Source organism: Aethalodelphis obliquidens, unplaced genomic scaffold (genome assembly GCF_003676395.1).
Source record: "Aethalodelphis obliquidens isolate GAN/ISIS:26980383/991018 unplaced genomic scaffold, ASM367639v1 scaffold1, whole genome shotgun sequence".
Classification (NCBI taxonomy): domain Eukaryota; kingdom Metazoa; phylum Chordata; class Mammalia; order Artiodactyla; family Delphinidae; genus Aethalodelphis; species Aethalodelphis obliquidens.
The window spans coordinates 107,328,649-107,343,750 of NW_020837945.1; the positions used below are offsets into that span (position 1 = coordinate 107,328,649).

At 35.2% G+C, this 15,102-nt stretch overlaps 1 protein-coding gene across 3 annotated transcripts in view; it reads right to left on the reverse strand.

The window, feature by feature from the left end:
* Positions 1–15,102, reverse strand: part of LEKR1 (leucine, glutamate and lysine rich 1) — a 276,896-nt gene that overhangs the window by 228,006 nt on the left and 33,788 nt on the right. For 2 of the 3 annotated variants that reach the window (XM_027113337.1, XM_027113346.1), the window contains exon 8: positions 6,850–7,064. In XM_027113337.1, coding sequence (XP_026969138.1) covers positions 6,850–7,064 — 215 coding nt within the window. The remainder of the gene's footprint in view (positions 1–6,849; positions 7,065–15,102) is intronic. The other variant, XM_027113353.1, reaches the window with a different exon arrangement.

Consider the following 15,102-nt stretch of genomic DNA (forward strand, 5'->3'; position numbering starts at 1 on the left):
ACAGAGTGGCTGGACTGATTAAAAAGCAAGACCCAACTGTATGCTGCCTCCAAGAAACTCACCTCAGCTCTAAAGACAAACACGGGCTCAGAGTGAAAGAATGGAAGATGATACTCCAAGCAAATGGCAGCCAAAAGAAAGTGGGTATAGACATACTCACATCAGACAAAACAGACTTCAAGCCAAAAAAGTTAACATGAGACAATAATGGACAGTATATAATGATAAAGGGATCATTCATCAAGAAGACATAACAAAAAAAAAAAAAAAAAGAAGACATAACAGTTATTAATATATATGCACTTAATCTAGGAGCACAAAAATATATAAAACACTTATTAGCAGACCTACAGGGAGAAACTGATAGCAACCCAGTAATAGTAGGGAATTTAACACTCCACTTACATCAATAAATAGATCATCTAGACAGAAAGTCAACAAGGAAACACTGGCCTTATGTGAAACATTAGACTAGATTGATGTGATAGATTTGTACAGAAAATTCCATTCCAATGCAGCAGAATACACATTTTCTTTCAACTGTGCACGAAACTTTCTGAAGAATAGACTATATGTTGGGACATAAAACAAGTCTCAATAAATTTAAACACTGAATTCATATGAATCATCCTTCCCAATCACAATGGTATGAAAACAGAAATAAACTGCAAGAAGAAAGCTGGAAAAGTCACAAATATGTGAGGCTGAACAACATGGTACTTAACAACTATTGGTTCAATGAAGAAATGAAAGAAGAAATAAAAAATTACCTGAAGACAAATGAAAATAAGAATATAAAATACCAAAATCTATGGAATGCAACAAAAGCAGTTCTAAGAGGGAAGTTTATAGCAATACAGGCTTACCTCAAGAAACAAGAAAAGTCTCAATGAAACAAGAACAATATTAAACAATCTAACCATACATGTAAAGGAACTAGAAAAAGAAGAACAAATAAAGTCCTAAGTCAGTAGAAGGAAGGAAATAATAAAGATCAGAGAGGAAATAAATGAAATAGAGAATAAAAACACAACAGAAAAGATCAATGAAACTAAGATCTGGTTCTTTGCAAAGATAAACAAAATTGACAAACCTTTAGCTAAACTAACTAAGAAAAAAGAGAGACAGGAGGCTCTGTTAATAAAATCAATAAAATCAGAAACAAAAGAGAAGAAATAACAATGGATACCACAAAAATACAAAGGATTATAATAAAATATAATGAACAGCTATATGCCAAAAATTGGACAACCTAGAAATGGACAAATTCTTAGAATCATACAACTTTCCAAGACTGAGTCATGAAGAAATAGAAAATCTGAATAGACCAATCCCTAGTACAGAGATGCAAACAGTAATCCAAAAGTTCCCATGAAACAAAAGTCCACCAGAAGACCAGAGGGCCTCACAGGTAAATTCTACTAAATATTCAAAGAAGATTTAATATCTATCCTTCTCAAACTACTCCAAAAAACTTGAAGAGGGGCTTCCCTGGCGGTGCAGTGGTTGAGAGTCTGTCTGCCGATGCAGGGGACATGGGTTCGTGCCCCGGTCTGGGAAGATCCCACATGCCATGGAGCGGCTGGGCCCGTGAGCCATGGCCGCTGAGCCTGCGTGTCCGGAGCCTGTGCTCCGCAATGGGAGAGGCCACAACAGTGAGAGGCCCGCGTACCACAAAAAAAAACTTGAAGAGGAAGGAAGACTTCCTAACTCATTTTTATGAGGTCAACATCACTGTGATACAAAAACCAGACAATGACCACACACACACACACACACACACACACACACACAATTACAGGCCAATATCTCTGATGAACATAGATGCAAAAATTCTCAACAAAATATTAGATTAATAAAACAATAGATTAAAAGTATAATAACCTTGATCAAGTGGGATTTATTCCAGGGATGCTTCAACTTCCACAAATCAATCAACGTGATACATCACTATAACAAAGTGAAGGATAAAAACCATGATCTCATTTCATAGATGCAGAAAAAGCATTTGAAAAGATTCAACACCCATTTATGATAGAAACTCTCAATAAAGTTAGTATAGAAGGAATGTACCTCAACATAATAAAGGCCATATATGACAAACCCACAGCTAACATCATACCCAATGGTGAAAAACTGAAAGCTATCCCCCTAAAGTCACGAACAAGACAAGGATATGCACTCTCACCATTCTTATTCAACATAATACTGGAAGTTTTAACTAGAGCAATCATTCAAGAAAAATAAGTAAAAAGTATCCAAATTGAAAAGGAAGAAGTAAAATTGTCACTATTTGCAGATGATATGATTTTAGATATAGAAAACCCTAAAGAATCCACAAAAAAAATTATTAGAAATAATAAATGAGTAAAGTTCCAGGGTACAAAATCAACATACAAAAATCGGTTGGGTTTCTATACACTAATAATGAGTTAGCAGAAAGAGAAATTAAGAAAATTCTATTTACAACTGCATCAAAAAGAATAAAGCACCCAGAAATAAATTTAACCAAGGAGGTGAAAGACCTGAAAACTCTAAGACATTGTTGAAAGAAACTGAAGACACAAATAAATGGAAAGATATTCCATGCTCATGGACTGAAAGAATTAACATTGTTAAAATGTCCATATTACCTAAAGCAATCTACAGGTTCAACGCAATCCCCATCAAAGTCCCAAAGACATTGTTCACAGAAGTAAAACAAAAAATTCTAAAATGTATATGGAACCACAAAAGACCCTAAATAACCAAAGCAATCCTGAGGAAAAAAGAATAAAGCTGGAGGTATCACACTCCCTGATTTCAAACAATATTTCAAAGCCATAGTAATCACAATAGCATGGTATTGACAGAAAAAGATACATAGATCAATGGAACAGAATTGACAGCCCAGAAATAAACCCATGCATATAGGGACAATTAATTTACAACAAAGAAGACAGTAAAGCATTTGTTAAAATTCAATTCCTGATTAAAATATTAACCTTAAGGATCTAGAAAAAAAGGGAAATTCCTTTGATAAAAGTCGTCTTTAAGAAACCTATAGCCGGGCTTCCCTGGTGGCGCAGTGGTTGAGAGTCTGCCTGCTGACGCAGGGGACGCGGGTTCGTGCCCCGGTTCGGGAAGATCCCACATGCCGCGGAGCGGCTGGGCCCATGAGCCATGGCCGCTGAGCCTGCGCGTCCGGAGCCTGTGCTCCGCAACGGGAGAGGCCGCAACAGTGAGAGGCCCGCGTACCACAAAAAAAAAAAAAAAAAAGAAACCTATAGCCAACACCCAATTTAACATAGAAACACACTAGATGGGTTCACATTAAATCAGAAATAAGACAAAGATGCACTCTACAAGTTTACTGTTCAATACTGTTCTAAAGATCTACGAGACAAAAAGGACGGGGAGTGGGGAACTATTAGAAATTTAAAGGTAAGACAGTTACTATTTGCATATAATGTGATTGTCTTATATATGTGTACTGTGTATACATAAAATGAATATATGTAATATATTCAAGAAAATCAACTGAAAAACAAATACAAGTAATAAAAGAATTCAGTAAGTGAGCTAGTTACAAAGTCAATATATGAAAATCAATAGCATTCAGAAAAATTTAAAAATCTAATGAACAAAAAGATCCCATCCCCAACAGCAACAAAAGTTACATGTCCAGGAATTAAACTAATATGGAATATGCAAGAAAATTCCAAAATTTTATTGAGTAATTTAAACAAAGCCTGAATAAATGGGGGTAAAATACCATGTACCAGGATAAAAAGACTGAAGATTATAAAGATGTAAATTCTTAAGATGTCAAATTGCTCTAGAAAGCAAATGCAACTCCAATCTAAATCATAATATAGAATGTTTTATGGAATCTGATAAGCTGATTCTAATTCATCTAGAAAATGTTAGAAAAGCCAGGATAATATGAAAAGCAAAACAAACAGTTGCCCTACAAAATATCAAAACATATAAAGCAAAAGTAGTTAAAAGTGTGTTGCTGACCCACTCCTATACACTGGATATTTGTGTCCTCCCAAAACTCTTAAGTTGAAATCTATTGTCCAATGTGATGCTATTTGGAGGTTTGGCCTTTGGGAGGTGATTAGGTCCTAAGGATGAAGCTCTCATGAATGGGATTAGTATCCTTATAAAAGAGACTCCAGAGAGCTCCCTTGCCTTCAATGCCATATGAGGACACAGCAAGAAGACAGCTGTCTATGAACCAGGAAGGGGCTGTCACCAGGTAACAAATATGCTAGCATTTTGATCCTAGGCTTCCCAGCCTCCAGAACTGTGAGAAATAAATAATATTGTTATAAGTCACCCAGTCTACTACTTTGTTATAGCAGCCCAAATGGACTAAGACACCCAGTGATAGATTATAGATCAATAGCATAAAACAGAGTCCAGAATAAGACTATAATAGGTGCCATTTCAAATCAAGTGAGAAAGGATGAAGAATTTAAAGAATGATATTGGGACAACAATAAATAAATAAATATTTATAAAACAACAACAAAAAAACCCATGAAATTATAAATCTAACTCATACATTAAAAGCCTTACCAGAACAACAACACTATAAAAGTTTTAAACTTATGTTGTTTTTCAACTTGCTTGAATCTAGGTTAGCAAAAGCCAGAGTAAGTTTCTGTTGTTTGCAACCAAAAGGACTTGACTCAGAACCCTTACCAGAATTTGGCATACTTTTTAAAAATTCATACAGAAAAAAAATACAATAAACAATAAGATAAGCAGCAATGAGAAAATATTAGCAATATGTAATCAAAGTATGAGTCCATATTATATTAAAAACTCCTATATATAAACAAAAAATACAAATAATACTGTAGAAAATTGGACAATATATATGAACAAGTAACTCACTGACAAAACATAAATATCTAATAAACATATGAAAAAAAGTTCAACCTCACTAGCAATAAAGAAACACAAATTAAATAACAATGAAGTAACATTTTTTCTGCTGAAGAAAAATGTGAAAATTTGAGAAAAATTAAGAAGACTCCAGTATTAACAAGATGTAAGGAAATGACCACTTTATAAACTATTGGCCAAATACAAATTAACCCTATCTTCTCAAAGGACAATTTGGTATAATGTCCACCAAAATTTTAAATTGGTATTTACTTTCTTTTCAGCAATTCCACTTCTAGGAATTTATCCTATGGAAAACATATGTACACAAGAATATAAATAAAACTACTATGTGTAATCATAAATACTGGAATAATCTAAATGTTGAAAAGAGAAATGGTTAAGTAAATTATAGCATATTCTTAGTAAGGAAGACTTTGCAGCAGTTAAGAACAAGATAGATCTATATGCATTAACATGGAACAATTTCCAGTATATAAAATTAAGTGGCAAAAGTCACAGACCAATATATTTATTATATTACTTATATTAAAAACGAGTCTATTAAAAAATAGTTTTAAAACTACATGGTATATATAAACATTACATATATTTAAAAGATATATCTATAATAAAGTTTAAGGCAAAATGAAGGATCTAGAAAGATATATACCAAACCATTAAAAGTGTTTTTTTATTTTTTTATCTCCAGTAAGAAGAAAGCAATCAGAAGGATAAAAAAGGACTTTCTTGCCTTTTCTTCTATATATCAATACTTCTTTTATTTCGTATGTTTATGTATTATTTATATAATATATTATTCAAGAAAGTGGGAGTAACACCAAACAAAAGAATCTGACAGGCAAAAACCCTCCAAATTTAAAATTTTTAACTAAATATTTTTAATTTTTCCACTCAAACATTATTAAATACTTTACTATTCAGACTTGAAATTCAAGAAAATATAACAAAATTTTCTTAGCAAAGGACTAAGAATTGGTATTTAATGTAATTATTCAAATTTGTAATAAAATTTAATAGGAGTACTTAATCCTAAGAGATTTAAGAAAGTTTCTACTTTATAAGGACACGATTTCATTATATTCATTAGTTCATAGTTTACTAACACAACTGTCGATATTTTCTTTTGTTTTTTCTTTTTTTTTTTTTTTGCGGTACGCGGGCCTCTCACTGTTGTGGCCGCTCCCATTGCGGAGCACAGGCTCCAGACGCGCAGGCTCAGCAGCCATGGCTCATGAGTCCAGCCGCTCTGCGGCATGTGGGATCTTCCCGGACCCGGGCACGAACCCGTGTCCCCTGCATCGGCAGGCAGACTCTCAACCACTGCCCAACTGTCGATATTTTAAATGGAGACATATTCATTCAAAGGAAAAGCCATGAAACAACAGCAAAAACCCTTTTGTAGAAGTGTTTGTATAAGCTCAGTGAGGTGTCTTTAGGCAGACTAACTTGCTGATTAGACTCAACATTAGGAAACCAATCTTTAATTTTATTCCAGTTTCACTGATTTAGAATCATGTGCCAATTTTAATGTTTTGGCCTCCTTTTCATAACATGAAAGCCTTATTCTATAAATCTAAATATTCAAACACATTTAAAAACAAATGTTAGATATCAAATCTACCAAAATTCACCTGATTTTTGATAGATAAACTTTCCTAATGATAAAATTAAGATATATATCTGGGGAAAAGTTAAATCAACCCATCACAACTTATAGTTACTGAATCAATTGGTTTCTAATTATTGATAGAAATATACACCTCAAAGGAATGCTCAAATTATATTTAAGAAGTATATTTAGTAATCAGTAATAATAAACAAACTCAAATGTATTAAGGTATAAATTATACTTGATGCAGAGAAATTCTAGAAAAACAAAGTCAAGTCTATACTCTGTACTTTTCTTCCAAACTAAATAAATGACAGAAAAGAATAACATATTCTAACCTTTCCATTTTGGATTCACTGTCAATTTTGTACTGTTCAAAATCTTGGCTAAGAGTCTGTAGTGTTTCTTGAAGGCTCTTTTCACGTTCTACACTTCCTTGATAAAATTTCATCTCTTTTTCCATCGCTTTCACTTTTTCTTCCATAGCCTTAAACTCATGAAGAATTAGATAGCTGACTCCACAGTACTTACAAACTTTTTCTTCTGGAGACATCTAGAAAATAGAACAGACATTTACTGAAATGATAGTTTTTAAATTCTAAAACATAACGTTCAACTGAAGATGTTATTGTAACCATGTTGGTTAAATGAAGTAAATGTATACTGTGCTATGCCATGGAGTAATACTTGCAACACTGCATACATCTGGATAAAATTTTAAAAACTGGCATGATATCAACTGACACAAAATCTTGGAATTAGAATAGGGATGTTCAGAGTAATAATTTCTCCATGGTATCTCTAAGAAAGATTTACTCTTGAAATATTTTCCATAAAATAAAACTAAAAATGATGAAAACATCTTTACAATTCTTATTTTAAGATGATTTTTCCACGATGTGGGAATAAATCACTGGCCTTTCACTTCCAACTGCACTGTGATCCTGGAGATGCTTCTTAGCTTCTTCAGATCTCATTTCCCTCATTTATAAAATTATGGCATTGGGCCAAATGAACTCTAAGTTCCTGTTCAGTTTTTTAACATTTTAAGATTTTTATAGGATTTAACATTCTGTCATAAAACCAGATATAGGAGAAACACTTTGAACCTAATCTCTTCTGCCTAAATCAGATAGTACTTTTCCCCTCAGGTAGGTATGATTATACCTATTTTACACTTAAGGAAACGGGGACTACTGAAGTTAGATAACCAGCTGCTAAGTAGAGAAGTCGGCATTAAACCCAAGTCTATTTTAAAATCAGCACTTATGCCTGTAACCATTTGTATCATATTTATCTACCATATGAATGTCAGCTAAATCCTCTTACTTCCTTCAGATAAAATGCTTATATATATTTGGCCAGATAGGGGCAGTGAAAAATGGAATTTTAGCAAAGTCAAGAGAAAGGTAATTCTTTTTTCTGTCTCAAGTATACAAATATTCTTCAAGTGGCCTCTACTTGTCTCGCTATTCACCAAAGACAGGACAAAGTTTTGTTAAATATTTGCTCCAGGGCACTAAAACTCTTAGATTATACAAGGAATGCTTACTCTTAATGCAACCTCCCTTAGGACTGTAGAAACTGCTCCTATAACTGAGTGATGCTACCATATCTGCCTATCAATGCCATCCACCATCTGTGCCTATCCATGCCATTATACAAGAGACGGTTGAAACAAACTAATAATAATTTTTGAGAGGGCAGACAGTGGAAGCAAGAAGAAGTACAATCCTGCAACCTGTGGAACAAAAACCACATTCACAGAAAGATACACAAGATGGAAAGGCAGAGGGATATGTACCACATGAAGGAACAAAATAAAACCCCAAAAAACAACTAAATGAAGTGGAGATAGGCAACCTTCCAGAAAAAGAATTCAGAACAATGATAGTGAAAATGATTAAAAAAAAAAAAAACCTCGGGAAAAGAGTGGAGGCAAAGATCAAGAATATGCAAGAAATGATTAAGAAAGAGCTAGAAGAATTAAAGAACAAACATCTAGAAGAATTAAAGAACAAACAAACAGAGATAAACAATACAATAACTGAAATGAAAAATACACGAGAAGGAATCAATAGCAGAATAACTGAGGCATAAGCACAGATAAGTGACCTGGAAGACAGAATGGTGGAATTCACTGCTGTGGAACAGAATAAAGAAAAAAGAATGAAAAGAAATAAAGACAGCCTAAGAGATCTCTGGGACAACATTAAACGTAACAACATTTGCATTATAGGGGTCCCAGAAGGAGAAGAGAGAGAGAAAGGACCCAAGAAAATATTTGAAGAGATTATAGTCTAAAACTTCCCTAACATGGGAAAGGAAATAGCCACCCAAGTCCAGTAAGTGCAGAGAGTCCCAGGCAGGATAAACCCAAGGAGAAACACGCTGAGACACACAGTAATCAAACTGACAAAAATTAAACACAAAGAAAAATTACTGAAAGCAACAAGGGAAAAATGACAAATAACATACAAGGGAACTCCCATAAGGTTAACAGCTGATTTCTCAGCAGAAACTCTCCAAGCCAGAAGGGTGTGGCATGATATATTTAAACGGATGAAAGGGAAGAACCTATAACCAACATTATTCTACTCAGCAAGGATCCAATTCAGATTCTACAGAGAAATCAAAAGCTTTACAGACAAGTAAAAGCTAAGAGAATTCAGCACCACCAAACCAGCTCTACAACAAATGCTAAAGGAACTTCTCTATGTGGGAAACACAAGAAAAGAAAAGGACCTACAAAAACAAACCCAAACCAATTAAGAAAATGGTAATAGGAACATACATACCAATAATTACCTTAAACGTGAATGGATTAAATGCTCCAATCAAAAGACACAGGCTTGCTGAATGGATACAAAAACAAGATCGATATAAATGCTGTCTAGAAGAGACCCACTTCAGACCTAGGGACACATACAGACTGAAAGTGAGGGGATGGAAAAAGACATTCCATGCGAATGGAAATCAAAAGAAAGCTGGAGTAGCAATACTCATCAGGTAAAATAGACTTTAAAATAAAGAATGTTATAAGAGACAAGGAAGGACACTACATAATGATCAATGGATCAATCCAAGAAGAAGATATAACAATTATAAATATATATGCACCCAAGATAGGAGCACCTCAATACATAAGGCAACTGCTAACAGCTAAAACAGGGGAAATCAACAGTACCACAATAATAGTGGGGGACTTTAATACCTTACTTACACCAATGGACAGATCATCCAAACAGAAAATTAATAAGGAAACACAAGCTTTAAATGACACAATAGACCAGATAGATTTTATTGATATTTATAGGACATTCCATCCAAAAACAGCAGATTACACTTTTTTCTGAAGTGCACACAGAACATTCTCCAGGATAGATCACATCTTGGTCACAAATCAAGCCTCAGTAAATTTAAGAAAATGGAAATCATATCAAGCATCTTTTGTGACCACAATGCTATGAGATTAGAAATCAATTACAGGGAAAAACAACATTAAAAAACACAGACACATGAAGGCTAAACAATATGTTACTAAATAACCAAGAGATGACTGAAGAAATCAAAGAGGAAATCAAAAAATATCTAGAGACAAATGACAATGAAAACACAACGATCCAAAACCTATGGGATGCAGCAAAAGCAGTTTTAAGAGGCAAGTTGACAGCAATACAAGCCTACCTCAAGGAACAAGAAAAATCTCAAATAAACAATCTAACCTTACACCTAAAGGAACTAGAGGAAGAAGAACAAACAAAACCCAAAGTTAGTAGCAGGAAAGAAATCATAAAGATCAGAGCAGAAATAAATGAAATAGAAACAAAGAAAACAATAGCAAAGATCAATAAAACTAAAAGCTGGTTCTTTGAGAAGATACACAAAATTGATAAACCTTTAGCCAGACTCATCAAGAAAAAGAGGGAGAAGACTCAAATCAATAAAACTAGAAAAGAAAAAGGAGAAGTTACAATGGACACCGCAGAAATACAAAGCATCATAAGAGACTACTACAAGCAAGTCTATGCCAATAAAATGTATAACCTGGAAGAAATGGACAAATTCTTAGGAAGGTATAACCTTCCAAGACAGAACCAGGAAGAAATATAAAATATGAACACACCAATCATAAGTAATGAAATTGAAACTGTGATTAAAAATCTTCCAACAAACAAAGTCCAGGACCTGATGGCTTCACAGGTGAATTCTATCAAACATTTAGAGAAAATCTAAGACTCATTCTTCTCAAACTCTTCCTTAAAATTGCAGAGGAAGAAACACTCCCAAACTCATTCTATGAGGCCACCATCATCCTGATACCAAAACCAGAAAAAGATACTACAAAAAGAGAAAATTACAGACCAACATCACTGATGAATATAGATGCAAACATCCTCAACAGAATACTAGCAAACAGAATCCAACAACACATTAAAAGGATGATACACCATGATCAAGTGGGATGTATCCCAGGGATGCAAGGATTCCTCAACATATGCAAATCAATCAATGTGATATACCAAATTAACAAACAGAAGAAGAAAAACCATATGATCATCTCAATAGATGCAGAAAAAGCTTTTGACAAAATTCAACACTCATTTATGATAAAAACTCTCCAGAAAGTAGGCATAGAGGGAACCTACCTCAACATAATAAAGGCCATATATGACAAACCCACAGCAAACATCACTCTCAATGATGGAAAAACTGAAAGCATTTCCTCTAAAATCAGGAACAAGACAAGGAGGTCCACTCTTGCCACTATTATTCAACATAGTTTTGGAAGTCCTAGCCACAGCAGAGAAGAAAAAGAAATAAAAGGAATACAAATTGGAAAATTGGAAAAGAAGAAGTAAAACTGTCACTGTTTGCAGATGACATGATACTATACATAGAAAATCCTAAGATGCCACAGAAAACTACTAGAGCTAATCAACGAATTTGGTAAAGTAGCAGGATACAAAATTAATGCACAGAAATCTCTTGCATTCCTATACACTAATGATGAAAAATCTGAAAGAGAAATTAAGGAAACACTCCCATTTACCACTGCAACAAAAAGAATAAAAAACCTAGGAATAAACCTACCTAGGGAGACAGAAGACCTATATGCAGAAAACTATAAGATACTGATGAAAGAAATTAAAGATGATACAAACAGATGGAGAGATATACCATGTTCTTGGATTGGAAGAACCAATATTGTCAAAATGACTATACTACCCAAAGCAATCTACAGATTCAATGCGATCCCTATCAAATTACCAATGGCATTTTTTTACAGAACTAGAACAAAAAATCTTAAAATTTGTATGGAGACACAGAAGACCCCAAATAGCCAAAGCAGCCTTGATGGAAAAACACAGAGCTGGAGGAATCATGCTCCCGGACTTCAAACTATACTACAAAGCTACAGTAATCAAGACAGTATGGTAATGGCACAAAAACAGAAATATAGATCAATGGAACAGGATAGAAAGCTCAGAGATAAACCCACACACCTATGGTCACCTAATCTATGACAAAGGAGGCAAAGATATACAATGGAGAAAAGACAGTCTCTTCAGTAAGTGGTGCTGGGAAAACTGGACAGCTACATGTAAAGGAATGAAATTAGAACACTCCCTAACACCATACACAAAAATAAACTCAAAATGGATTAGAGACCAAAATGTAAGATGGGACACTATAAAACTCTTAGAGGAAAACATAGGAAGAACACTCTTCGACATAAATCACAGCAAGATCTTTTTTGATCCACCTCCTAGAGTAATGGAAATAAAAACAAAAATAAACAAATGGGACCTAATGAAACTTAAAAGCTTTTGCAAAGCAAAGGAAACTACAAACAAGACAAAAAGATAACCCTCAGAATGGGAGAAAATATTTGCAAATGAATCAATGGACAAAGGATTAATCTACAAAATATATAAACTGCTCACACAGCTCAATATTAAGAAAACAAACAATGCAATCCAAAAATGAGCAGAAGACCTAAATGGACATTTCTCCAAAGAAGATATACAGACTGCCAAGAAACACATGAAAGGATGCTCAACATCACTAATCATTAGAGAAATGCAAATCAAAACTACAATGAGGTATCACCTCACACTGGTTAGAATGGGGATCATTGGAAAATCTACAAACAACAAATGTTGGAGAGGGTGTGGAGAAAAGGGAACCCTCTTGCACTGTTGGTGGGAATGTAAATTGATACAGCCACTATGGAGAACAGTATGGAGGTTCCTTAAAAAACTAAAAATAGAGTTACCTTATGACCCGGCAATCCCACTACTGGGCATATACCCAGAGAAAACCATAATTCAAAAAGACACATGCACCCCAATGTTCATTGCAGCACTATTTACAATAGCCAGGTCATGGAAACAATCTAAGTGCCCATTGACAGACAAATGGATAAAGAAGATGTGGTACATATATACAATGGAATATTACTCAGCCATAAAAAGGAACGAAATTGGGTCATTTGTAGAGACGTGGATGGATCTGGAGACTGTCATACAGAGTAAGTCAGCAAGAGAAAAACAAATATCGTATATTAACGCATAAATGTGGAACCTAGAAAAATGGTACAGATGAACCGGTTTGCAGGGCAGAAATAGAGACACAGATGTAGAGAACAAACGTATGGACACCAAGTGGGGAAAGTGGTAGGGGGGTGGTAGGATGAATTGGGAGATTGGGATTGACATATGTATAAAATGGTTAACTAATAAGAACATTCTCTATAAAAAAATAAAATAAAATTCAAAAAAAATTTTTTATACATTAACGTTTTTCTCATTTAAACTTAAATAATAAAAAATTCAAATTAAAAACCATGATATAATACTATGGGATACAGATGAATGACTACATCAATCACCTAACTGCCACTAACACCAAATTTACAGATTTATAAAAGAAGTTTGAAAGAAATCATAAATATAACCTGGTTCAAGCTCTGGATGGGTTCATTGAGACTATTCCAAGCTAGATAAGTTGTTATCCAGGCTCTATTTCAGCGTCCCAAGTGATGGGAAACTACTTTGTAAAGCAGCCTGTTCCATCCTCTGATGGTTTTGTCTATGAGGAAATTCTTTCTCTTGCTGACCCCAAATCTTCCCTGCAGCATCCACAGGTCCTAAACCACCTGGCAACCATGAGGAATAACCCAGGCCTTATTCTAATATTTAAAGACAGCTATTAGGAACACTCTGTATCTTCTAATTCTCCAGGTCAACACTTCCAATTCCTTCAGCTGTTTCCCATATGACATGGTTTTGAATTTCTTCCTCATTCTAGATAATTTTCTCTGAACTTGTTCCAGTGTTCTCTATCTGTTTCAAGGTATGGTGCCCAGAATTGAATACTTCAGCTGGTCTCACTAAAGCAGAATAAGAGGGGATTCAAACTTCCCTCATTATAATATCTCATTAATAATACCATTATTAACATCATCTTACTCAACCTTAGATCACAATGGTCTTTTGTATTTTTGGCAATTATATGTTGCTATTATATACTATAACTGGCTTTTATGTTAAATAAAGCCCCTATTTAAAAACACACTGCACTTGGGCTTCCCTGGTGGCGCAGTGGTTGAGAGTCCGCCTGCCAATGCAGGGGACACGGGTTCGTGCCCCGGTCCGGGAAGATCCCACGTGCCGCGGAGTGGATAGGCCCGTGAGCCATGGTGGCTGAGCCTGCGCGTCCGTAGCCTGTGCTCCGCAACAGGAGTGGACACGGCAGTGAGAGGCCCGCGTACCGCAGGAAAAAAAAAAAAAACCACACTGCACTGTAAAACCATGTCTCATTATACTGAATATACCAATCCATTCCTTCCCACTTATTTCCCCTTTTGTAGAGAATCCACCTTCCACAGTCCTGGTTGCTCTGTGTGGTTACATGACTAAAACCCCCTCCACCCATCCACCCTACCATGGCTGAGTGGTGGATGAGGGTTGGACATAAGACCTAGAAGAACCAAGCCCTGAGCTGGGATGAGCCAGCTAGGCCTGTAAGTGTTGAAGACCAGGCAATTTGGACACCTTTAGCGTGGCCATAATAAAGAAGGGTCACGTGCAATGTACAGAGTAAGCCACATTATTGGGATGAGAGAGAAAAATGAGCAGACACATAGAGAGAAGATGAGAAAAAGACATTGTGGATCCAGAGTAAGAGAGGAAAATATGGAACCAGTCAGTGTCTCATACCCAGTGAACTTCCAATTCCTTACTTCAGTCCCTGATGAGACCTAGTTGCCCTACTTGCCCTTCAGGATCCATGCCCAATCTTCCTCCACTATTCTCCTTTTCCTCTAAAGCTACCTATCCCTTACAACCAATAACCCTCATTCTATTATGTGAGCATTTGGCTTTTCAGATGCAAGGGCACAACAAGAAATATAACTGCAAATATAAATAAATAAGATATATTTTTTATGTATATATACACATACATATGTATGTTTTTTGTTTGTTTGTTTTGGGGTTTTTCTGAGGTACGCGGGCCTCTCACTGTTGTGGTCTCTCCCGTTGTGGAGCACAGGCTCTGGACATGCAGCCTCAGTGGCCATGGCT